We start from the raw sequence: 25,038 nt of genomic DNA on the forward strand, positions 1-25,038 counted from the left end.
TTTTATTGTATAAGCAAGAAGGAGCTTCTTGAATGGGGAGGTGACATGATCAGTCTTGGGCTTTAGGAAAACCACGTGGAAGCTGAGTGGAGGAAGGATTGGAGTGGGGAAAGACTGGAGGTGGGACACCAATTAGGAGGTTATTGCAATACTCCAGGTGAAAGGTGATGAAGGCAGGCAGCTAGGTGGCACTGCAGTGGATAGAGCACCGGCCCTGGATTCAGGAGGACCTGAGTTCAAATGTGACCTCAGACGCTTGACACTTGCTACCTGTGTGACCCTGGGCAAGTTGCTTAACCCTCATTGCCCCACAAAAACAAAAAAAGAAAAAGAAAAGAAAAGAAAGGTGATGAAGGACTGAGCTAAGGTAGTGGTCCTATGAGTGGAGAGAAGGAGACATATGATAGAAATTGCTTAGGTGGGAAAAAACAAATTGATATATATTCATTCATTCATTTATTTACTTCTTTATTTAGCCTTCTATTTAATTATTTTTTATTTGTTTGTTTAGCTATCTATCTTTATTTATTTTGGCAAGGCAATGAGGGTTAAGTGACTTGCCCAAGGTCACACAGCTAGTACATGTCAAATGTCTGAGGCTGGATTTGAATTCAGGTGATCCTGAATCCAGGGCCAGTGCTTTATCCACTGTACCACCTAGCTGCCCCAAATTTATTTAATTTCAAAATAAAATGACCCAATGCACTTGAGGAAGGGAAGCTAGGGGGTTTTATGAGACCAGTCTTATGCATAAGACATGGTGTGATCCATGGGGTTTCTGGAAGGGCAGGCCCACCCCAAAGACATCTCTCTAGCATGGTAGCTGAAATTCTTCTCTTAGAGCCATTCCTGTGTGTCTCCAAATCTTTTGGATCTGAAAAAGTCTCCTAACGATGTGCAAATCCCCACTGGGAAGAGTAATACCTTAAACCATATCTAGTACAGCTCTAGGTTGGATTATTAGGTCATAGGGCAGAGGCTTATCTAGATGAGAGGTTCTTAAGCAGGATGGTGGTGGTAAATGGCTTACAGATCTTCATTGGCTGTTCTCCATGCCTGGAACTCTCTCCACCTGCAGTTCTGACTCCTGGCTTCCCAGGCTTCCTTCAAATCCCAGCTAAAATTCCACCTTCTTTCTACAGGAAGTCTTGCCCAATCCTTCTTAAATCCAGTGCCTTCCCTCTGGTGGTTATTTCCAGTTTCTCCTGTCTATAGTTTGTTTGTACATAGTTGTTTGCATATTGTCTCCCCCTTTAGTTTGTACAGGGACCATCTTTACCTTTCTTTGTATCCAAGCACAGTGCTTGGCACATATCTTCAGTTGTGTCCAGCTCTTCATGACTTTCTTGGCAAAGATACTGGAGTGGTTTGCCATTTCCTTCTCCAGCTCATTTTACAGATGAGGAAACTGAGGCAAACAGGGGGAAGTGATTTGCCCAGGGTCACACAGCTAGTAGGCATCTGAGGATAGACTTGAACTCAGGAAGATGAGTCTCCCTGACTCCAGGCCTGGCACTCTGTGCACTATGGTGCCACCTAGCTGGCCCTGGCACATATACAGTAGAAGCTTAATAAATGCTTGTAGAACATACTATTTTCACTTTTGTTGTTGATTTTTTGTTATTGTTCTTGTTTATACTTTCTTGCATTTTTTTCCTTTTTTTCTGATTAATGTGGAAATATGTTTAACATGATGGTAATGTATAAACTATATCAACTTGTTTGCTGGCTTCAGGAGGGGGGAGGGATGGGAGGGTGGGAGAAAGATTTGGAACTCAAAAATATCTCTACATGTAATTGAGAAAAAATTTTAAAAACAAATGAATGAATGAATAAATAAATGGATGAGTGAATGGATGGATGAATAAACAAACTTACTAACTAAGGAACAAATGAATAAATAGACAAACAAATAAATAAATAGATAGCTAAATGAATGAATGAATGAATACCTAAATAAACAAGTAAATTATTAATTAAATTAATGAATACATACATAAATGAATAGGGAAATAAATAAAAATAGGGAAAAATGCATTCTTTTAGACTTGATAGAACCCAAAGGGGTCCTCTGTGGAGAGATTTCAAGGGATCTGTGAAGTTGGATGGGAAAACATTACATTTTTATTTCAACTGACCTCTAAATGAAATTTTTCCTTTCCTTCAATTTAAAAACATAATTCTGAGAAGGGGACATAGGTTTCACCAGATTGCCAGAGGGGTCCATCCATGTCACAAAAAAAGATCAAGAACCTCTGGGCTGGACTAATGCCCTCATTTTGCAGATGAATTGAGGCCCAGAGAGGTTCCAGTGACTCAAATGGGTGGGAAGCCGAAGAACCAAGATTAAAACCCAGGGCCTCTTTTGGGGCTTCCTCTATAAGGCTGTTTTTCCATGAAGCTTCTGGCTTGGGAAGCTGCCCAGTCCATCACTGGATTCAGCCAACAATTTTAGTGATCCACGTACTTCAGGCTGTGGTTTACAAGAACCAGCCTCAAGTTCAGGTTTCTGGCTTCACTTGCATTGGATTGTTGGCCTAGGTTACAGATCCCTGGGAACCCACATCTACCAATGTGGACTATGGTGGATACAAACCACATTCAGAGCTCATAATCGCTTGGACCATGACAGGGCTGTATTTTTACTATCTAGAAAAAAATATAGGGCATCTAGAATGCAGATCAATAGTGTGAGCAGTATTGTAAGGTATTGTGGGGTGGTGGAAAGTACACTGAATTTGTCACTACCCCCTCTTTGGGACTCCATTTCCTCATCTAGGAAAGGAAGTTTGGCTAGCTGCCATCTAAAATCCCTTCCAGCTCTAGATATCTGATCCTATGTGTGACCTTGGGCAAGTCCCTTCCCCTCCCTTGGCCTCAGTTTCCTCTTCTGTAAAACTAGGGGTCTTCCTTCTAGATTGAGATCTAGGATCCTGTGACTGTGAAAAATCTCAGGAAGAAGAAACTACCTGGGCTAGAGCCCCCATCCCTTCCCCCAACAAAAGGCCAGGTGGCAGTGTGGGAAATCCAGAAAAATTTCTTGTAGAAAGTATCATTTAGGGGGCAGCTAGGTGGTGCAGTGGATAAAGCACCGGCCCTGGATTCAGGAGAACCTGAGTTTAAACCTAGCCTCAGACACTTGACACTTATTAGCTGTGTGACCCTGGGCAAGTCACTTAACCCTCATTGCCCCACTTAAAAAAAAAGTATCAGGGGCAGCTAGGTGGCGCAGTGGATAGAGCACTGGCCCTGGATTCAGGAGGACCTGAGTTCAAATCCAGCCTCAGACACTTAACACTTACTAGCTGTGTGACCCTGGGCAAGTCACTTAACCCCAATTGCCTCACCAAAAAACAAAACAAAACAAAAGTATCATTTGCACTGGCCTTTGAATGATTTCAGGTGAGAGTTCAGGGAAGGAAGTATGAGAGTAGATGGATTGCCAACCAATCAGTAAACATTTAATAACCACCTACTATGTGTCAGATACTATGCTAAGCACTGGGGATACAAAAAGAGGCAAAGACAGTTCCTGCCCTCAAGGAGTTCGCAATCAAGTGGGTGAGAATCTAAAACATCAATTAAGTACCTACTATGTGCCAGGCACTGTGCTAAGCACTAAAGATACAAAAAGAGGCAAAGACAGTCCCTGCCCCCAAGGAGCTTACCATCTAACGGGAAAGAAGACAATGTGCAAATATATACAGAGCAAGCTATAGACAGGATAAAAATGAAATATTTAACAGAGGGAAGGCACTAGAATTAAGAGGGATTGGGGAAGGTTGCTAGTAAAAGAAGGCATTTTAGTTGGGACTCAAAGGAAGTCAGAGAGGTGAGAAGGCAGAGTGGAGGAAGAAAAGCCTAGGAAATGGTGTAAGCAGGATTTTTTAGGCAGTTTCCTTAAAGAAGGAGATATAAATGATTTGTAATTTAGTATACCAATTGTACCCTTCCAAGCAGTTTAATGATAGTTTGTTCTTCTATTTAGGGAGAGCACCCCCTCTTTCAGGCTTATTTGCATGATTAATTTGTTTAGGAAAACCTTTTCTTATAAGGGCCGGGATAAACTCAGTTTCCGTTGAACTCAATGCCACTTTCCTGCATTCAGATGCTTTTATGATTGAAGGCTGTGGTTTCGCCAAGGTATGGAGGGAGGTCTCACCGACAGTCTCAGAATACAACTCAAGTTTGTGACGGGTTAACTAGCAATGCTAAAAATATCTTTCCATTTTCAAGGACTTCCATCAGTTTCATCTGTTCCAGAGCATGCCTGGTTGCTCTGGCTGAGCCTCACCTGAGCTTGGACCACATTGCATTTTGTACTGGAAGACTATGTTCGCGATCCTATCTTGGCCCCCCTCTGAGAGAGTAAGCTAATGGAGGACAGGTGGATCCCATTGGTCCCCTATCCTCCAGGTTCTAGCATTCAGTAGGACACGTGTGTTGGATTGCACAGGGTTGCCATACCTGCTTTAAAAAACCACAAAGCAAAAACCAGAAGAATATTGTTCATTTGGGGAAAGAGTTTGAATTACTGGATATGTTGGGAATGTTTTCCTCAAGTACTTTTGCAATCCATTAAACCTCAGTCTATGAAAGCTTAAAATATTAGTAGTTAAAGCTTTAAATACCCATAAAACTAATCTCCCTTGGGCTGTAATGCCTTATAAATCTGCCAACATTAGGCTTCCATTAAGCTGGGCAGTGCCCCTGTAATTGTATTTTAATACAGAGTGTCCCTAAAGTCTTAGTGCAGGTTTGAGCTTTAGTAAGCTTAAATCTGCACCAAGACTTTAGGGACACTCCGAATATAAAACTGGATTGGTTTCTCATATTTTCTTGATACAACTTCTTAGGAAAACGTCTCCCTTTCCCTTCAGTGAGATCACAGTGAGATCTATTTAGAGACAGAAAGGCTTGTAGAAGTCATTAAGTCCAGCTCCTCTATTTTAAAGTTGAGGAGACTGAGTCTTGGAGATTCAGAGATACCATATTGGGAAAAAAATACAATGCGTTCTGCCCCTTTTCACCCCAGCTACATTTTGGTGGGAAAACTATGGTTCAGATAAATTAAAGGGTTAATCTAGAATTTCTTTAATGTTATTGATTTTTTTTTTTGGCTTTTACATCACCTTCATTTCCAAATATATTCCTTCTTCACGCCCATACCCAAAGAGGCATCCATCCTTTGTAACAAAGAAGGAAAAAGAAAAACATGTCAGCACAGTTAGTCACCAACATATCAACTGAGTTCAATAGTGTATGCAGGGGCAGCTAGGTGGCGCAGTGGATAAAGCACCAGCCCTGGATTCAGGAGGACCTGAGTTCAAATTTGATCTCAGACACTTGACACTCACTAGCTGTGTGATCCTGGGCAAGTCACTTAACCCTCATTGCCCCACAAAAAAAAAAGAAATAGTGTATGCAATGTTCCCCATTCATAGTTCCCCCTACTCAGGAAAAGAAGAGTTTCTAGACTTCTTCAGTTAAAAAATAATAAAGGCCACTACCCTAAACTTATAGGCACATAAATATAACATTACTTATTGACTAGACCTGTGATTTTCATTGTCATAGAAAACTTCTACCAACCCTCTGCCAATGAAGGCTGGCCCTTGCTCTTCATCTTTCTTATTAGAGAGTTAGTTACCTGGGTCACTGAGACTTTAGATGGCTTGCCCAGGGTCACATGACCAATGTGTCTCAGAGGCAGTATTGGAACCTAGGTCTTCCTGATTCCAAGTCTAGTCCCCTCTCCATTACATCAGTCATTTCTGATTCTTCATGATCCTGTGAAGCCTATGTCCATGGGATTTTCTTGGCAATGATACTGGACTGGTTTGCCATTTCCTTCTCCAGTGGATTAAGGTGAACAGAGGTTAAGTGACTTGCCCAGGGTCATACAGCTAGTGAGTGTTTGAGGCCAAATTTGAACTCAGGTATTCCTTATTTCAGGCCCAGTGTTCTGTCCACTGAGCAATCCAACTGCCTCACTGGCAGAACTCCTGGGTTCCCATTACATCATATGCTTCACAAATGTTTCTTAATTTATATTTAGTAAACCTATTGATTGTATCCAACACTTTTAAGGTCCCTTCTGGCTCCAGATCCTGATTCTATGTATACTTTCTGGGCTGACCCTTTTTGGGGTCCATTATGATAATCATGAAAATATGGATAATATTAATTCCTTTCACCTGTACTCAAAGATGCTATTTTTCCAGAACTTAGACAATTTTCACTCTTGTAACTCACATGCCCCTAATATTTAGGACAATCAGAAAGATGTGAAGACCTGAAATACCCACCACCAACCATGTTTTCAACTCTAATTTTGTCCCAGTGAGCAGTTGCTCAATCCAAATGGCATACACATCTTGGAATAAGATTAGGTAATTTAACTAGTTACTTGTGGAAATGAGTTTGGGAATCCAGGAGAGATTTTAATGGATGTAATCAGGAAAGAACTTCTCAACATCAGGAGGATAAAATACTTAGGCTAAGTGGTTGAGGGGAGAAAATTGTGAAGGAAATAGTGGACTACCCAGCCAGAATGAGTCCATCTTTTGCCTCTCCAAGGAAGCAGGGGAATGAAATGTCTGTGATTACACTTGGGCAAGCCTAGTTCATACCAGAGAGGATGCATGCTAAACATTTGGCCATTTGGTCAACTGAGCCATTAAACAAAGTTGGGATCAACATGTTCGTGTGAAAATATAGTTCCTGTCTCATTTTTTTTTTTTTAGGAAGACTCAACATTTCTTTATTTTTTAATTTTTTTTGTTTTGGTAAGGCAATTGGGGTTAAGTGACTTGCTCAGGGTCACACAGCTAGTAAGTTGTTAAGTGTCTGAGGCCAGATTTGACCCAGGTCCTCCTGAATCTAGGGCCAGTGCTCTATCCACTGCGCCACCTAGCTGCCCTCCTGTCTCATTTTATTTTTTTTTTCCTGTATAATTTAAAAAAGAGAGAGAGAGAGAGAGAGAGAGACTAGGGGTAGCTAGGTGGTGCAGTGGATAAAGCACCGGCCCTGGATTCAGGAGGATCTGAGTTCCAATCTAGCCTCAAACACTTTACACTAGCTGTGTGACCCTGGGCAAGTCACTTAACCCTCATTTCCCTGCAAAAAAAAAAGAGAGATACTTCATCTAATTAGCCTCACAGGAAATCCAACTATGTAGTGCTCATTCAAGCTAAGCTTCCGCTTGCTTGACATAGACCCATGTCAAGAGCCTCTTGAGGATGGTGGGATGACTCATTCAGTGATATTAACTGACAATAACCTTCACATAACACAGGGCCATTGGTAAACATTTAACACAATCGTGACTACTTTTGGTACAACAGAGATTCAGCATCATTGGTTTGTTTAGCCCTCCCTTCAAAATTGATTAAATGCAAAGAATGTCAAATCCTGGAGATCCAGTCTTGATTCTGCTGAAAACATTGTAATTACTTCTGCATTTACTTTTACACCTTATCTCATCACATGAAAACATAGCTCCATGGGAATTTGTATATCTCCCTGTACAATAGGATGACACAGCGTGTTCAGTTCCATCTCTGTAAATGAAAGGTCCAGTACAGGGCTCAGGTAGCATTTCTTTTTTTTTTTACACATAAGGTATTTTATTTTTTCCGTTACATGTAAAGATAGTTCTCAACTTTTGTTTATACAAGCTTTACAATTTCAGATTTTTCTCCCTCCCTCCCCCCTCCCCTAGACAGCAGGTAATCTGATATAGGTTATATCTATATATCTATATATCTATATCTATATACATATACATATACATATACATATATCTATACACATATATATATATATATATACACATAATAACATTAATCCTATTTCTGCATTAGTCCTCAGGTAGCATTTTGATGACTGACCCAAATAACTTCCTACTTGTCTCCAAAACAGTTAAACAACATGTTGCTGTGTTGGCATCTAGAGACCTGTCTCCAACGCCTTCTGAAACCAGGTGGCAAATATTCCACTTAAGAAAACATTCTTTTAGCCAAGGTTGGCCCAGTAGGTCTGAATAAAATAACAGCCAAAAAAAAATCAGTCTAATTGATTAATTAAAAAACGGGCACCTTGAAGAGCTGAATAAATTCCAAGAATAAAAACCCGAAGATCCCAGGGACTCTTGCATAGTTCCTTTTTTCTGTGGTGCTGTGAGGTAGATAAGTATCCTAAGATGAAAAGAGCAAGGTCCTGGAGGAGATGAAATGAAGGGTACAGGTCTAGGGATCAACCTTAGCAAGGAATAGGGACACCTCTTCTGAGACTGGAGAGAAGGGGTGATGATTCTTAGAATTCCGAGGAGTGGAGGAGAGAGATGGAGGGATCATTCATTCATTGATAGCCTTAACTCCTTCCCGGCCCCCCCCCCCCCCCCCGACATAGGAAGCCTGATGATCAGCTCAATGTAATGCATTTCAATGCCAAATTTAAGGAGGGGGAAGAATGGAGTGAGGCTGTTGGAGGCTATTTATAAAGATAATGAAGCCCTGGAGGGTAAGGTGATAACAGGGATGGGGTGGAAAGGAAGACCATGTTCCCAGGTCATGAAGATTGCCCTAGGAAGGAATACTCTGTAGGAGACAGAGTGTGATGGCACCATTCCTGCCATTTCTGTTCATCTCCTTCTTCATACTTTGGTGAATAACAGACTGTCATATTTGGGAGGGCTCTTAGAGGCCAAACCTTCTAGCTAACCCTTATTTGAACAAGAAATCCCCTCTCTCACATCCCTAACAAGTGGTCATCCAGCCTTTGCCTAAAGCCCTCCCTCCGATGAGGGGGCAACCAATTAACCAACCGATTAACCGACCAGCTAACCAACCAACCACCTCTCGGGGAGAGTTGTAATTGTTCCTTATACCAAGCCCAAATTTGCCTTTCTGTGACTTCCACACATTGTTGTCTCCTCAGCTAAATAGAACAAGCTTCATCTCTCTTCCACTTGAGAGTCCTTCAAATACTTGAATATAGCAATTATGCTTTCCTCTCCCCAAGCTCTTATTCTTTAAGTATTCTTTTATTCAGCTATGGCCTTCCATAATCTTATCTCCAGACTAAATGTCTCCAGTTCCCTTCAACTGATCATCCCATTATAGAAGGATCTTGGAGCTCTACCCCATTCTGATTACTTTCCCACATACCCTCTCCAACTTATCTGAATAACTGGTCAGTAACCTCCCTCAAAACAACATGTACTGTACCTGAAGACAGTTAATGGCTCGTGCATTACATGACTCTTTTCTGAGCCAAATAACCTTAAGTCATAGAGCAGAGTTTGTCAGAGCTTTGAGGGACCCTAGATACCATGTTAGTCCTCCTTTACTGCGGCCCAGAGAGATGAGTTAACCTGCCCAAAGTTACACAGCAAGATAGTAGCAGAGCCAGGATTCCAACCCAGATCCTTAGTCCAGTGGTCTCCCTCCAGAAATTGCCCTGTCTGCCATCTAGCACACTCCTGACTGGTTCCCCTAAACGTCTGATTGGTGCGTCCTTGGGATATAGAAACTAACATTAATATTCAATACTTTCAAAGAGCCATAATTTAAAAAAAATAATAATAAACATTGTTATTTAAAGTTTTGAGTTCCAAATTTTCTTCCCCCTTCCCTCCCTCCCCTTCCTCCTCCCAGGGGGTAAGCAATCAGATGTAGGTTATACATACATGTGTAATTATCAAAGAGCCATGATTTCATTGATATGCATACTTCCTCCATAGATCACATCTCCTTCCACAGATTGAAATTCCTACATGGACCTTAATCAACTGTGTTCATCCCCAGCCCTGGCGCCAATGTCTCTATTTATGTTGTCCTCCCCACCCACCCCCCATTAGAATCTAAGTTCCTCATGCCAGGAACTGTCTTTATTTTGTTTTTGTATACCAAGAATTGTGATGGTTTAAAAAAATATGTGATCATGAAAAAAAAATATGTGACCCGGAGTCCCATCTTCTGGTGATGAGGTCTTCCAAACTTTGTTGAGCCCACAAATTGTCCTCTAAACCTTTTTAACTTGGTGGGACATACCAAAGCTTGAGCTCTGCTACCACAGCCATTGAAAATCTAACATCTCTATATTATTATGAAGAACTAAAGGAATACTTTGGGGGACAAATATTAGATTAATAAAAAGGTTTCCAGACCCATCCCACCTACTTCTCTCAATTGCCCAAAGCAATATGCAATCTGAGTTCCCTCCACCTACAAAAATGTCCATGAAAATTTCACAAGGAGGTCACAGAAATTCGTTTTAGGCCAACTGGATTATGTTCATCCTTGAACTAACATAACTTTAGATGGCTCAAAAGCCTTGACGATTTATCTGAAGTGTAAATATGCCACTGGCCCCTCAAATGTAATGCATTTCAATGCCAAATTTAAATGAGTTCTGAATTAATTCATACCACTGCTCTCTTCCAGCATATATAATTGAAATTTCCTTGCCCTAAACTCTAGCTATCTCAATAAGACAAGAAAGAGAAATTGAGGGAATAAGCATAGGCAAAGAGAAAACAAAATTATTGATTTTATTTGCTGATAATATGATTTATAAAACTCTAAAGAGTCAACTAAAATTAATTGAAACTATATATTCAGCAAAGCTACAGGGTGTAAAATGTTTTTTAGTTGTTTTTCAGTCATGTACAACTCTTCCTGACCCCTTTTGGGGTTTTCTTGACAAGGATATGGGACTAGTTTGCCATTTCCTTCTCCAGTTCATTTTCCAGATGAGGAAACTGAGGCAAAGAGGGTGAAGTGATTTGCCAAGAGTCACACAATTAGAAAATGTCTGAAGAAGTCATTTTTGAACTCAGGTCCTCCTGACTATAAGCTTGGCACTCTATCAGCTATACCACCTAGCTGCCTGAGGAGTAAAATAAATCCACAGAAATCATTAAAATTCCTGTGTATTACTGACAAGACCCAGTAGGAAGAGATTAAAAAAGAAAATTTCCACTCAAAATAGCTACAAAATGTATAGAATATATGACAGCAGAAAGGCCTGGAAAGACTTGTATGAACTGATGTATAGTGAAGTGAGCAGAACCAGGAGAATGTTGTGCACAGTGACAGCAATATTGTTTGATAAAAACTGTGAATGACTTAACTATTCTCAGCAATACAATGATCCAAGACTATCCCAAAGGACTAATGATGAAGCATACTATCCACCTCCAGAGAAAGAACTGATATTGATTGAATACAGACTGAAGCATGCTGTTTTTCACTTTCTTTCATTTTTTCTTTTATTCAAATTTTCTTATACAAAATGACTAATATGGTAATGTTTTACATAATTGTACATGTATAACCTATATCTGATTACTTAACACTTCAGAGAAGGGAGGGGAAGGAGGGATAAAATTTGGGACTCAAAACTTTAAATAAAATGTACGTTATTTTAAAAATATATATGAGAGGCCTCCTATTAAGACACACAGGAACTATATAAATATGACTATAAAATGCTCTTTACAGAAATACAGACCTAAATAGAGAGATATTAATTGCTCATGGTTGGACTGTGCCAATGTAATAAAAAAAAGTCAATATTACCTCAGTTAATTTCAGTACCCGACCAAACTGCCAAAGAATTACTTTCCAAATCTAGAAAAAAATAATAACAAAATACATCTTGGAGAACAAAATGCCAATAAAGTCAAGGAGAATAATGGGGGGGGGGGAGTGGGAAAGGAGCTTAGCAAAACCAAATTTCACACTAATACTACACATCAGTAATCATCAAAAGAAACTGTTGAATATTGGTTAACAAATAGAAAAGTTGATCGTTAAAACAAATCAGACACACAACTTAGAGAAATAAACAGATGTGGTAGTTTTGTGTTCAATAAAACCAAAGATTCCAAGCACTAGGTAGGAACTTATTCACTATTCCACAGAAAGAGGTGAGGGATTAGGGGTCCAAAGTGAGTTATATATTTTTAGATAAGGCCAGTGGGTGAATTTGGGGGTTTTTGACCATGTTTGTTACTATAGGTGGCAGGAGGGGTGTTTTTATTTTTTGTTAAATGGAAGGAGAATGGTTAGGAGAAGAGGGGGGTTAGTGATATTACTGCCTCCCCACCCCCATTAAAGGATCTTTGAAACATTTTTCATTTATTTAGTTAGTTAGTTAGAATTTTCCCCAAGTTACATGTAAAAAAATAAATTTTTTTCACATTGATTTTTTTAAACTGTGTGTTCCAAATTTTCTTCCTTCCTCCTTCCCCACCCTAAGAAATCAAGCAATTCAATATGTTATACATGTGCAGTCATGCAAAACTTCTCCACATTACTCAGGTTGTGAAAGAAAACAGACAAAATACTTTAGAAAGAGGAATTAATAAAAAATATTCTTCAATCTGTATTCAGATACCATCAGTTCTTACTCTTTAGATGGATTGCATTTTTCATAAGTCCTTCTGATAGCATTCTGCTCATCATTTCTTTCACAGTTACTATTGCTAACTGTATTGCCCTCCATCCTATTCCCTCCCCTTGGTATTTACTCTATTTTCTCTTTCACCCTTATCCCTCCTCAAAAGTATTTTGCTTTATACTGCCCCCTCCCCCAATCTGCCCTCCCTTCCTTCTCCTCTCCCCCCTTATCCCCTTCCCCTCCCACTTTCCCACAGGGCAAGATATATTACTATACCCACTTAAGTGTGTATGTTATTCCCTCTTTAAGCCAATTCTGATAAGAGTAAGGCTCACTCACTCCCCTGCTCCTTCCCCATCTTCCCCTCCACTCCATAAGCTTTTCTTGTTTCTTTTATGTGAGCTACTTTACCCCATTCCACCTCTCCCTTTCCCTTTCTTCCAGTGCATTCCTCTTACCCCTCAACTTTATTATTTTTTTTTATTAGTGAGGCAATTAGGGTTAAGTGACTTGCCCAGGGTCACACAGCTAGTAAGTGTTAAGTGTCTGAGGTCAGATTTGAACTCAGGCACTCCTGACTCCGGGGCCAGTGCTCTATCCACTGCACCACCTAGCTGCCCCACCTCTTAACTTTATTTTAAAGATGTCATCATGGGGCAGCTAGGTGACACAGTGGACAAAGCACCAGCCCTGGACCCAGGAGACCCCAAGAAGCATTTTGTTTCAGTTCAGAGGGAGACAGAAACAAGCAAGACAGCTATGAAGCCATGTTTAATTTATTATATGCTTTAAAAACAAGCTGTAGGTAACAGAAATTCAATTTCCACATGATCCTCTTTTTTCCATTTATGGAAACATTCATATTTGTGGATATTTGTCAATTTCAGAATAATTAAGAAAAAGTCTTTGCCTGAAAAGGAAAGAAATTTTACTGTTCTTTATATTAATGCCTTGAATGGTCCCTTAATAGGGAATCAGCCTCATTTAGTAGATTGGATGCTGGACATGAAGTCAGAAAGACCTGGGTTCAAATCCTACCTCTGGTTACTAATGACATGACCATGGGCAAGTCACTTAAGTCTCTCAGAGTCTCAGGCAACTCTGTAAGACAATAAGGTATGGATAGAGTACCATCTGTGTCAGAGAAATTGCAAGTCCTTGAGGTGCTGACCACAATATAGATGAGGCAGTGATTTCCAAAGAGCCTCCTCTCTGCCAAGTGTTGGCTTGTTTCAACCAGTTAATAAATCTCTGAATGGGAACAGTATAAGGCTCTACCTTCCTACTGAAGGTCATGACTGATCTAATTCTGCACTTCATTGCAGTATGAATCATGAGTGACAAGCCAACTAATTTGAATTGTCTCACCTGTGTGCTAACACCTGGCCAGTTATTGCTGGGTACCTGTTATTTCGACTTGTTGATCAATGTTGAACCCTGAACAGCTACAGCTAATCCTATGGCATATAACTGGCAGCTGGGCATCTTTGACTTTGCCCCTGAGAACAGGAAGACTGGCTGTGCCTACAGGAATGCTGACTTTAGCTCCTCCAAGCAAGTCCCGGTCCCCAAAGATGTCCAGACTCCAAATATATTTACCTTTGAATTCTCCTATTGTTGCCATATTTGCACACTTCACCTGAAATTATCAAAGTATTTTCCTATTGCAAATGAATTCCACTTTAGGAGGAGGTTGAAAAAAATTGCCCATAAACAGGTTCAGGAGCCTGGAAAATGTACATTGGTTAAGCTCTCATTTTCTAAAGTAATCCTATCTGTCCCTACCAGGGCCATGCCCTCCTACTGCTCCTTTTTCATTTGCTCAAAGCAAATACAATCAGAGTTCCCCTACACACAAAAATGTCTGTGAAAACCTAACCAACAACTCTTAAAATTTTATTTTAGGCTAAGTGTCTGCTTTTTGTCCAACCTGAGACTAGCATAAATGTAGATGGCTCAAAGGCCAGACAATTATTTTTTATTGTCATTATTCTATTATAATTTTAGATAGTTTAAAAGACCAGATAATTTTTTTTTAGTGAGGCAATTGGGGTTAAGTGACTTGCCCAGGGTCACACAGCTAGTAAGTGTTAAGTGTCTGAGGCCGGATTTGAACTCAGGTACTCCTGACTCTAGGGCTGGTGCTCTATCCACTACACCACCTAGCTTCCCCAGACCAGATAATTATTAACATTATTTCTACAAGACATCATAGGGTCCTAGATGCAGAATTAGAAGGAACCACAAGAGTCACCTAGCCCAATCTCCTTATTTTATAGAGGGGGGAACTGAGGACCAGGGAAATGAAGTGACTTAACCAAGGTCACACAGGCAGTGAGAGTCAGAGTCAGGATTCGAACCCAGGACCTCTGACAGCAGAGGTAGTGACTTGCTTTTCCCATACTACCATGAAGCCTCCCCAGAGTTGTGTAATCAATCAAGGGAAAAGCTAAGGATAAGAATGAAGATTGGGGGGGGGGAACCCCCTGTGATTTCAGTCTGGCAAATAACACAGTAGAACTAAGAATGCAATGGTTTTTAAAATATCTTTTTAATCTAATTTAATTTTTTTTAGTTACTAAAAATTTATTACCCCCCAAGCCTCCTCATTGACGAAAGAAAAAGAAAAGCCTCATAACTATGCATATTCAAGCCAAACAAATTCTCCCATTGGGTATATCCAAAAAACATGTCTCAATCTGCACCTTGAGTCTACCACCTCTCTGCAACATAATTATATAATTTAACCTGCAAGTTGTATATGATGTGTATATGTGTGTGTGTGTAAACATTTGTAAGGTATAATCCACACTCATTTTGAGAACATCTGTACCCTCTTTGGGTCATAGATTTACCTCTCTTGGACTCATTTTTCTCCTAGAAACTTGAAAACAAAAGCTCAGAGATCAGATGAGACTAGAAGTCTATGTGCCTGAGTTCCAACTGGTGTGTCAGAATCCAAACTTCCCACTGGTGGGTCCCAGGAAATCTCAGCCCCAGCTCTGTCCCTCCAAAGTCCACTCCTAGGCATGTTGCCTGGATCCTTATCCACTCATCATTTCATCAAGTCACACCCCTCCTTCTACTCTCAGGTGTAACTGATACTGAGTCTTTAGACTCTGATCTGAAGCCCTTTAAGTATCCAGTATACTTTTTTTTTTGCAAGGCAATGGGGGTTAAGTGACTTGCCCAGGGTCACACAGCTAGTGTCAATTGTCTGAGGTTGGATTTGAACTCAGGTCCTCCTGAATCCAGGACCAGTGCTCTTTCCACTGCACTATCTAGCTGCCCCTAAGTATCCAGTATAGCCGAGTTCTAACAGTCCCTAGCTTTCTCTTCTAACATACCTCCTTCCTGCATGGATTTTCATCAATGGGCACAGGACAGCTTTGTCCCTTCTTCTCCACAACCGCAATACCCAATTTATACACATATATAAATATGTGCCACAAAGATTTAGAAATTGACCAATGGATTGCAGAATGGAAAACATTGAGAAATCACTTGACTGAATGTAGTCTCAAGGTCTCTGTAATCCTGTGATTCCCAGAGTTACCCAGGAGTAGGTCAGGGAATACCAGCTAGGCTGTTCTGTGGATATTTCGTGTATGCCTAGGAAATTTTGTGTTAACCAGGAAGCAGAAAAGACCCAAACTTTGGTACTCAACTGTTAGGTCATTCCTCTCCCCACTATCTATAAGGGAAGACTTCCCTCTGGCTTGTGTCCACAAATCAATAAGTCAAGCATGATTTTGTTGGTTTGGGGAATCTCTCCACCAAAGCAAAATCCATCTACAACTTAAATTCTAAGTCTTAAAGAGTTGCCTGAGGCTTGGAGAGCTTGTTACTTGCCAAGAGTGACACTGCTAGAGTTAGAAACAGGATTTGAACTCGGGCCTTCCCAACTCTAAGTTCAGCACTGTAACTACCATGCAATACCACCTCTCTCTTGGCCAGTCTCATTCAGTCCAACAAACGTTTATTTACCAGCCATGCTATAGGCTAAGACTATGCCCGATGGTGTGTTTAAATTGGTTCTGCAGCTGCCACATTCTTTGAGACAGGACTTCAACTTGACCTTAAATAAGGGACTAGTAGTTTAGGAACTCATTCTAGAGAGACCCCATGCCAAAGAACCAGCATTTATTAAGTGCTTACTGCCCTCAAGGAGTTTACATTCAAATAGTCTATATTGCCTTGCCCTAGTAAGAATCAAAGGATTGTAGAATTGGAGCTTCAAAGGATCTTTGAGACCATTTGACAGATGAGAAACAGAGGTTAAGTGACTGGTCCAGAGTCACATTGCTAGTAAGTGACTGAGGTGGGGATTTGATTTAGTAGTCTTCCTGCTTCAAAGTCCTATGCTATGGTCTGTCCATGACATAGTGTTGCCAAATGTTATCTCTTTGCTTTTATGTCTTGCAGACAGAAGGAATGTTGAAAACAAAGACCACTGCTCTGTAGACACTTGGCGTGGTCTAATACTTGATACACCTTACATAATGGGGGCCTGTATGTCTCCCAGCCATCCTCAGGATGTGCTGATTTCTCTCCCCCACCTCCCATTAGATAGTGTCCTGCTCAGGACAGCTTTCAAATCTGGATTGCTAATGAAAATATTTAGCAGGAAGGGAGGATTAGGGAGTGGGAGTGAATTGTGTCCTTGAATCTTTGTTGCTTTTGAAAGTGCCTTTCTCTCTGCTTGAGAACTTGTGTATCATGTGCACAATATGGAGGAAATCCCCTCCTAAAAGATTGTCTTTGGTTATCACGCGCGCGCGCACACACACACGTATTTTTGCTCACATAATAAAAAAGAAAAAAATTCTTAAGATGTCTTTATTGAGGATAGTTTCAGAAATAAGGTCGAGGCTGTAAACAATATGACCTGAGGAAGCAATGGGTTTCAACACTGGCATTCCTTCCCAAGCAACCAGCCAACTTTTCTCAAGGGTTTGACACATTAATTCTGAGATGTAGGCATTTCAGTTTCTGAGAGTTCTCCAAGAGATCTTTGTGCTGAAACAGCAGTCTCTCCATTAAGAAATGCATTCTTAAATTCCAGAGTAGCCAAGGCATTGGTCATACTCTTTTCTGTAATGTTTACAATGGGGTGATTTCATATATGAGATGCAGGGGAAACAGCAAGAGTTCAAGGATTTTTCCATCCTGCGGCAACACCTTCAGTTAAGTGAATGTGTGAATATCATGGTAATAGATCTAGAACTGAAAGGAACCTCAAAAGCCATTAACCTAACCCCCTTTATTTTACAAAAAGAGAAACTGAGGCCCCAAGAGGCTAAATGCCTTTCCTGAGTTTGCACATAAGGCTCCTGGCTCTAGAGCTAAAAGGGATCCCAAAAGTGATGGTTTCAGTCTAACCCCCTCAATTTACAGAGGAGGAAACTGAGATTCAGAGAGGAGCAGCAATTTTCCCTAACTTAGCAAAGCTGGGTTTCAAACCCACAAGGCCTGATTCCAAATTCTCTCTCTTTGCTTTGGTTCAAGCTTAAAGTATACCATTAAAAGGCACAAGATAACTGGAAGAAGGGAAAATAATCCATCAACACCCCCCAGCACTTATAAATTTAACAGATTAGCCCTGGGGAGGACTGGAGGAAACTGAGCAAGTTCATTTGAATTGTTGATCAAAAATCAGTAAAAGTTTTGTCCAGTGGACTGACCCAGGTGTGGGGGAGGAGGGAAGAGGTGAGCTACTGAGTGAGGCCAGGGCTTTGAGAGAAGATCCTGGGTGCCTGTGGTTGGGTGGGGATGAAGAAAGGGCTGGCAGGTTGCGAGGGGCGGGGAAGGTGGCGGAGAGGACAAGGACAAAACAAAAACATCTCCTTCCCAATTTTTGCCTAGGGATAGCCCTTATATTTATTATGTGGAGAGTTCCAGTTGCTACTTGGTTCAGAGGTTGTTTTGCATTTTTGTCTTTGAGTGCCTGGCACTTAGTGAGTCCTTTAATTTGTGGGGTGGGGAGGAGTTGATCGGGGCTATCTGATCACTTTGAGTTCAGTAGGAAGTGAGTTTGGGGTTGCATTTTCCTATGGAGGATGTGGGCTTGCCTTGTTGGAAGGATTATGGACATTTGAAACTTCAGGAATGGGGGATGGATTTGGTTGGTTCAGCTCTTTTCAGACAGAGTCGGAAAGAGCTGAACCTAGACCAGAGCGCAGATGAGCCTAGAACTCAGTCCAATGAGAGAAGCAATGGTGAAGCCCCTTATGCCAGGACCCCTGGAGAGTTCCAAGGTCCAGCATCCTGAGACATTTCGTGCACCCCAAGTGCCTGACTCCAGCCATAGAAGATGTAGTTGTAGTTGCACATGCTTTCAGCCCACATGGCCCCTGGAGAAGAGAAAATGATATGCCCAGCTTTTTGGAGGTGGGATTTCCTGGCCCGTGTTGAGTTCCTAGAATATTTTGGGATCCAGCTTCCTGTACAGAGAAGGGGGACGATTTCCCAGACAATGCCAAGTCAGCCTTCTAGACAGGGAAGAGGAAGTTACTGAGCAGTTTGTTGACTGACTGACTGAATGACTATAGTCTTCCTTAGGGATTTACTGGAGATAACAGTGGGAACTTGCCCAAGATCCAAAGTCTAACTGTAGCAATCTTTAAGAGTGGACCATGGGACTGGGCTAGGGTGTGGTGGATAAAAAAAGTGAGTAAGTTTATTGCATTGAATGGAGTTTTTGTTTTTGTTTGTTGTTTTAATAGCTTTAGAACTAGAATTGACCTCAATACATATTTGCATGTTTCATTTACATTTTCATTTTTTTGGTCATTCTGAACTTGACAAACATGAGCATTTCCATATAAGCAAAAGAAAAATAAGGTTTGCGCATCAAACCATGAATCTATTACATAATAAATTCAACATATCAGGTTCAAAGCTGTCTTGCTTGTCTCCAGTTGCTTCTGAATCTCCTTCTGGTCTTTTCTTTGTATTTCTTTAAAATGCTACAATAACCCTCTTTTCCCTTTTTCTCTTTAGGCAGTGCTGATGACCCTTTCCTTCCCAAATCCTCTATCCTCAAATGGGAAAAAAAAAAACTCAACCAAACAAACAAAAAACTTGTAATAGATATGCATAGTCAAGCAAAACAAATCCATGCATTGGCTTCATCAACACAAATGTTTTGTGTCTATTTGCACAGTGCTATGCTAGGTGTTGTAGTACCATTAGGGGGATACAGTATGTACACAGAAAATTAAATACAAAATATATACAAAGTAATGGGAGGGGGGATCAGGATAAACTTCCTTCAGGAAGTAGCCCTTGAGCTGACTCTTAAGGAAGGTTGAGTTTCTCTGAGGCAGTTCTAAGGAGGGAGTGTGTTTCAGGTATGTGCTATTCAATAGAACAGAGAAGGAAAATTCAAGCCACTTAGGCTGGAACAAGGAGTAATGTTCTGTAAGCCTGAAAGGGTAAGTTAGAGGCAGATAGAGAAATTTGCATTTTATCCAAAGGCAAGAGGAAGCAGCTGGAATTTACTAAGCAGAGGAGGGACATGGTTAGAAGTGTGCTTTAGAAATATCACTTTGGGGGCAGCTAGGTGGTGCAGTGGATAGAGCACCCGCCCTGGAGTCAGGAGAACCTGAGTTCAAATTCGACCTCAGACACTTAACACTTACTAGCTGTGTGACCCCAGGCAAGTCACTTAACCCCAATTGCCTCACCCAAATAAAATAAAATAAAATAAAACAATAGAAATATCACTTTGGCAGTTGTGTGGAGGCTAGACTGAAGTGGGGTGAGACTTGAGGCATGGAGTCCAGTTAAGAGAGAGAGAGAGAGAGATGGAGAGGGAATTCAGACTTATTCTAAGGTTGTGAGCCTTGGTGGCTGGGAGGGGGGTGGTGGCCTGAACAGAAATAGGGAAAAGTTAGGAAAAGGGGGGGGGGAGAATGACTTCCCTTCTAAACACATTGTGTTTGAGATGTGTTTCCCTCCTCATCTCTAGTCTTGCATCTCTAACTGCCTATTGGACATCTTGAACTGGATGCTCAGCAGACAGCTTCAATTTCACACGCCCCAAATTGAATTTATTCTCATTCTTCCAAACCCTTCCCTCTTCCTAACTTGCCAATTACTGTCCAGGGTACCACCATCCTCCCAGTCACTGAGGCTCATCCTAGACTCCTCACTCTCTCTCACACCCTATATTCAATTAGTTGCCAAGTCCTTCATAACATCTCTATATATGCCTCCTCTCCTCTGACACTGCCACCCCAAGGTGCAGGCCCTCATCGACTCCTGCCTGGACTGAGTAGTCTCTCTGCCTCAAGTCTCTCCACATGTTAGCCCATCCTCCATTCAAATACCAGAGTGATCTTCCTAAAACACAAAGCTAACCATAACCTGCCTCCCCTTCAATCAATTTCAGTGGCTCCCTATTACCTTCAAAGTCCAATATAAAACCTTCTGTTTGGCTTTTAAAGTCCTTCATAAGCTGACCCTTTCCTACCTTGCCAGTCTTCTAACAATTTACTCCTCTCCAAGTATTTCATGATCTCGTGACACTGGCCTCCTCCTTGAGCAAGACCAATTCCATCTCTCTACTTTAAGCATTTTCTCAGGCTGTCCCCCAAGTGCCTGGAATAATTTCTCTCCTCATTCTCTCTACTGGTTTCCCTGGCTTCCTTCAAAATATTCAGATAAAATTCCATCTTCTGCAAGAAGCTTTCCCCAGTCCTCCTTAATTTTCATGCCTCCCCTCTGAGTTTATCACGCCTATATCTTTCGGGTACATAGGTGTTTACATGTTGTCTCTGTCATTAGGCTGTGAGCTCCTCCTGTGCAGGGACTGTCTTTTGCCTTTCTTTGTATCTATAGTGCTTAGCACAGTGCCTGGAATACCCTGGGATATCCAGAGGCAGTTGGAGTTCAGGAAATTGACCAGGGACTTGTCAGCCTAGAGATGATAATGGACCTTTTGCTCAATCACAGAAGCTGACGAAATAACCAAAAACGAGTGTAGCAAGAGAAAAGGACTTGATATGTGCAGAGGGTGAGAGAGAAATCATGATCTTGTAGAGAAACTGAGAAGGAAAGGGACAAATCAGATAGGGAGGAGAGAGGGAGAACCAGGAGAAAGAGTAGGGTCAGGAAACCCCAGAGAGGAGAGTAGCTACCAGGAGAAGGCGAACAAAGTCCTATACTTGGGCCAGTCAAGAAGGATAAGGGAAGAAAAGGTCATTTCAGATTGGCAACCCGGGAGAGAGGAGTTCCAGATGAATAAGTAAAGTCAGAAAGTGAGATTGCAAGGGAGATGAGAGAGATAACACACCCCCAGGGGAAAGGGGGAGGATTAGGGAGATAATTTGAGGGAATGAGAAAAGAGAAAGGGTTTGGGGTTTGTTGTTGTTATTATTGTTGTTTTAGGAGACAATACAAGGAGGTAAAGTAGGGCAGCGGAAGCAGGAGTCCAAGGGACTCATCGGCACTGGTAGGGTCATCCAAAGTCATCTAGTTCAACTTTCTCATTTTACAGAAGGGGAAACTGAGACTCAGCAGGTGCCTCTAGTCCAACTTCCTCCTTTTACAGCAGTCCAGGAAGATTGATTTGCCCAAGAGCAAACACAGGTAATGGACCTCAGAAGGTGGATCTGAATTTCTGCCTGTAGACCCCAGAGCCTTTCTTTCCACACACCATTGTGAATCAGAGGACAATGGCATCGGTATCACGTTCTAGCTGTGCCCTGGACTGTATGTTTGTCATATTGGACAAGTCACCTCACCTCCCTGGACCTCGGTTTTCTCCTCTGTCAACATTTCTCTCCTGCTTTGGGACTAGATGGCCCCTGAGGTCCCTTGCAACTTTAGATCTAGAAGTGTAATGTATATACCCTAGAGAAAATCATTTCCCTTTCTCCGACTTTCCCTTTGTCCGTCAAATGAGAAGGTGGGGCAGGGTTGTGTATAAATCTGAATTCCTTGGGTGGGGCCTTGTGACTTTTCAGGTGAGGAACTTTCTATCAATGCAGCTCAACACCTAGTCGGCAGTTTATCCTTGGAGAGTTAGTTGCCTGGAGCACTGGGAGCGGGGTAAGTGACTTGCCCAGGGTCACGCAGTCAAAACCTGTCTGAAGCAGAATTTAAACCCAGGTTTTCTGGGCCAGCTCTCTAGCCACTACACCACCCCGCCTCTCATCCCGAGTTCCCCGAGGGACATTCTATGAAAATCGGCAAGCATCCTGAATGAAAGTGAATGGACTTGAACCCTAGCGGGAACAGGTTCCTGCTAACACCAAGGTGGGTCGGGCTTCCAGCTGCGATGGGCCCTTCTAGGGCCCCGTGGTCTGTCAGTACCTGGCCCGTGCCCGCCTGGGTCCCTTGCCCTACAGACAGGCCCTGCCTCCTGGCCTTCGGTCAAGGGTCACTTCTCCCCGGGCGCGCTAGGTTGGGTCCTCGGGTCGCCCTCAGGGGCGGGGTAGGACCGAGGGGGCGGGGCGCGTGGGGCGGGTCCACGGGCTCCCCCCCCCTCGCCCCCGGGGGCGGAGCCAGGCGTCCAGGTCCCGGAGCCCGATCCGCGGCGGTGGCAGTGGCAGTGGCAGTGGCGGTGGCAGCGGCTGCGGCGGCGGCAGCGGCGGCGGCACCAGGGGCAGCGGCTGCGGCAGTGCGAGCACCAGCCGGGGTGCGGGTGGCAGAGGCTCGGGCTGCCTCTTGTGCCTCCTCTCGCCATCCCGCCCCGTCTCCTGCCCTCTCTCCTGACTGCCGGCTCGGGCTCACCTGGGCCGGGGTCGCGGGCCGAGGAGGGCGCGACGCACGCACGCTCTGTGGCGCAGGGGCACGCACGCCGGCGGGCAGCTGGGCAGCTCTGCAGCAGCGGGCAGCCTCGCAGCGGGCAGCCAGACGGGCAGCCGAGCCAGCGCGCGCGCCATGCTGCGGCCGCTCCGCGCCCGCGCCCGCACCCGCGCCCGGCCCCGGCCCCGGCCCCGGCCCCGGCCGGCCCCCCAGCCCCGCCACGGCCGCCGCCGCGGCCCCTCGGGAGCCCTGTGGGCGCTGGCCATCGCCCTGGCGCTCGGCCCGCCGCCGCCCGCCTCCCGGGGCGCCGAGGCGGCCGCCGTGTGGACCGCCTACCTGAACGTGTCGTGGCGGGCACGGGCCCCCGGGCTCAATAGCACCGGCTGGGAGCTTAGCGAGGAGGGCGTGTACGGGCAGGACTCGCCGCTCGAGCCGGCCGCCGGCCTCGTGTTGCCCCCCGACGGGCCCGGGGCGCTCAACGCCTGCAGTCCGCACACCAACTTCACCGTGCCCGCCGCCGGTGTGCCCTGGCTGGCACTCATCCAGCGGGGCGGTGGCTGCACGTTCGCGGACAAGATCAACCTGGCCTTCGACAGGGGGGCCACTGGGGCCGTCATCTACAACTTCGCGGGCACTCGCAACGACGTCTTCCCTATGTCCCACCCCGGTGAGTGTCGGGGCGCCCGGAGCCCCTTGTCCCTCATCTTTTTCGCCCCGTTTCCTCCCCTCCCCCTTTCCTCCCACCTTCCCTTCTCTCTCCCCTCTCTGCGCTCTCCTCTTCCCTCCCCCTCCACTCTCTCCTCCCTCTCTTGTCTTGCCCCCTCCTGTCCCCTCCTATCTCTCCTCCTCTTCTCTCCCTCCTTTCTCCCCCTTCTCTCCTCTCCTCTCTCCCCCCGTCCTTTCTCCCCTTTCTCTCTCTCCCCCTCCTCTCTCCCCTCTCCTGTCTTGTCCCCTCCTATCTCTCCCCCTCTCCTCTCTCCGTCCTTTCTCCCCCTTCTCTCCCTCCCCCATCTCTCCTCTCCGATCCTCTCCTCTCTCTCTCTCCCTCCTTTCTCCCCCTTCTCTCTCTCCCCCCTCTTCCTCTCTCCTCTCTCCCTGTCCCCTCTCCCTCCTCCTCCCTTTCTCCCCCTCCTCTCTCCCCTCTCCCCTCTCCTGTCTTGCCCCTCTCCCGTCCCCTCCTATCTCTCCCCCTCTCCTCTCTCCCTCCTTTCTCCCCCTTCTCTCTCTCGCTCCCCCTTCTCTCGCTCCCCCTCCTCTCTCTCCCCTCTCCTGTCTTGCCCCTCTCCCCCTCTTCTCTCCTCTCTCCCCGTCCTTTCTCCCCCTTCTCTCCCTCCCCTTCTCTCTCCCCCCTCTTCCTCTCTCCTCTCTCCCTGTCCCCTCTCTCCTGCTCTCCCTCCCTTTCTCCCCTCTATTCCCCTTCTCTCTCTCCCTTTTCTCTCCCCTATTTTTCTCCCCCCTCCCCTCTCCCCCACCTTCTTCTCCCACCTTTTTCCCCTCTCCTCTCTCCCCCTCTCATATCGACTTTCTCCCCTCTTCTGTTTCCTGCCTCTTCTCTTTTCCCTTCCTCTCTGTCCCCTCCTCTCCCCGCTCCTTTCAGCTCCTTTTCTCTCTTCTCTTCCTGCCCCCCCCCCCTTTTGGACTTGAGAATTGGCAGGAAAGACAGCCTGAGTAATTGCTCTCTTCTCTACTGCCCACAGATGTAGTGCTGACGGGTATGCTTGGAACTTCTGTTGTAGGTCTAGGTGGCTTGCTATCTGAAAAATCACTGACATTTGCATAGGGTTTTGAGCACTTTTCCATATATTAGCACTTTTGAGCCTTACCAAAACCCTCCCAGGAAGGTACTGCAGAGATTATTATCCCCTATATTACAGT

At 43.9% G+C, this 25,038-nt stretch overlaps 1 protein-coding gene across 3 annotated transcripts in view; it reads left to right on the forward strand.

Annotated features, from left to right (window-relative positions):
- Nucleotides 1–25,038, forward strand: part of RNF128 (ring finger protein 128) — a 124,110-nt gene that overhangs the window by 30,748 nt on the left and 68,324 nt on the right. Inside the window, exon 1 of one of the 3 annotated variants that reach the window (XM_043974459.1) lies at nt 22,995–23,830. The exons of 1 other annotated variant lie outside the window; for it this stretch is intronic. In XM_043974459.1, coding sequence (XP_043830394.1) covers nt 23,299–23,830 — 532 coding nt within the window. In that variant the 5' untranslated portion in view covers nt 22,995–23,298. Of the gene's footprint in view, nt 1–22,994; nt 23,831–25,038 lie in introns of those variants that run through there. One more of the 3 variants, XM_043974457.1, reaches the window with a different exon arrangement.

The sequence above is a fragment of the Dromiciops gliroides genome, chromosome X (assembly GCF_019393635.1).
Source record: "Dromiciops gliroides isolate mDroGli1 chromosome X, mDroGli1.pri, whole genome shotgun sequence".
Taxonomy (NCBI): domain Eukaryota; kingdom Metazoa; phylum Chordata; class Mammalia; order Microbiotheria; family Microbiotheriidae; genus Dromiciops; species Dromiciops gliroides.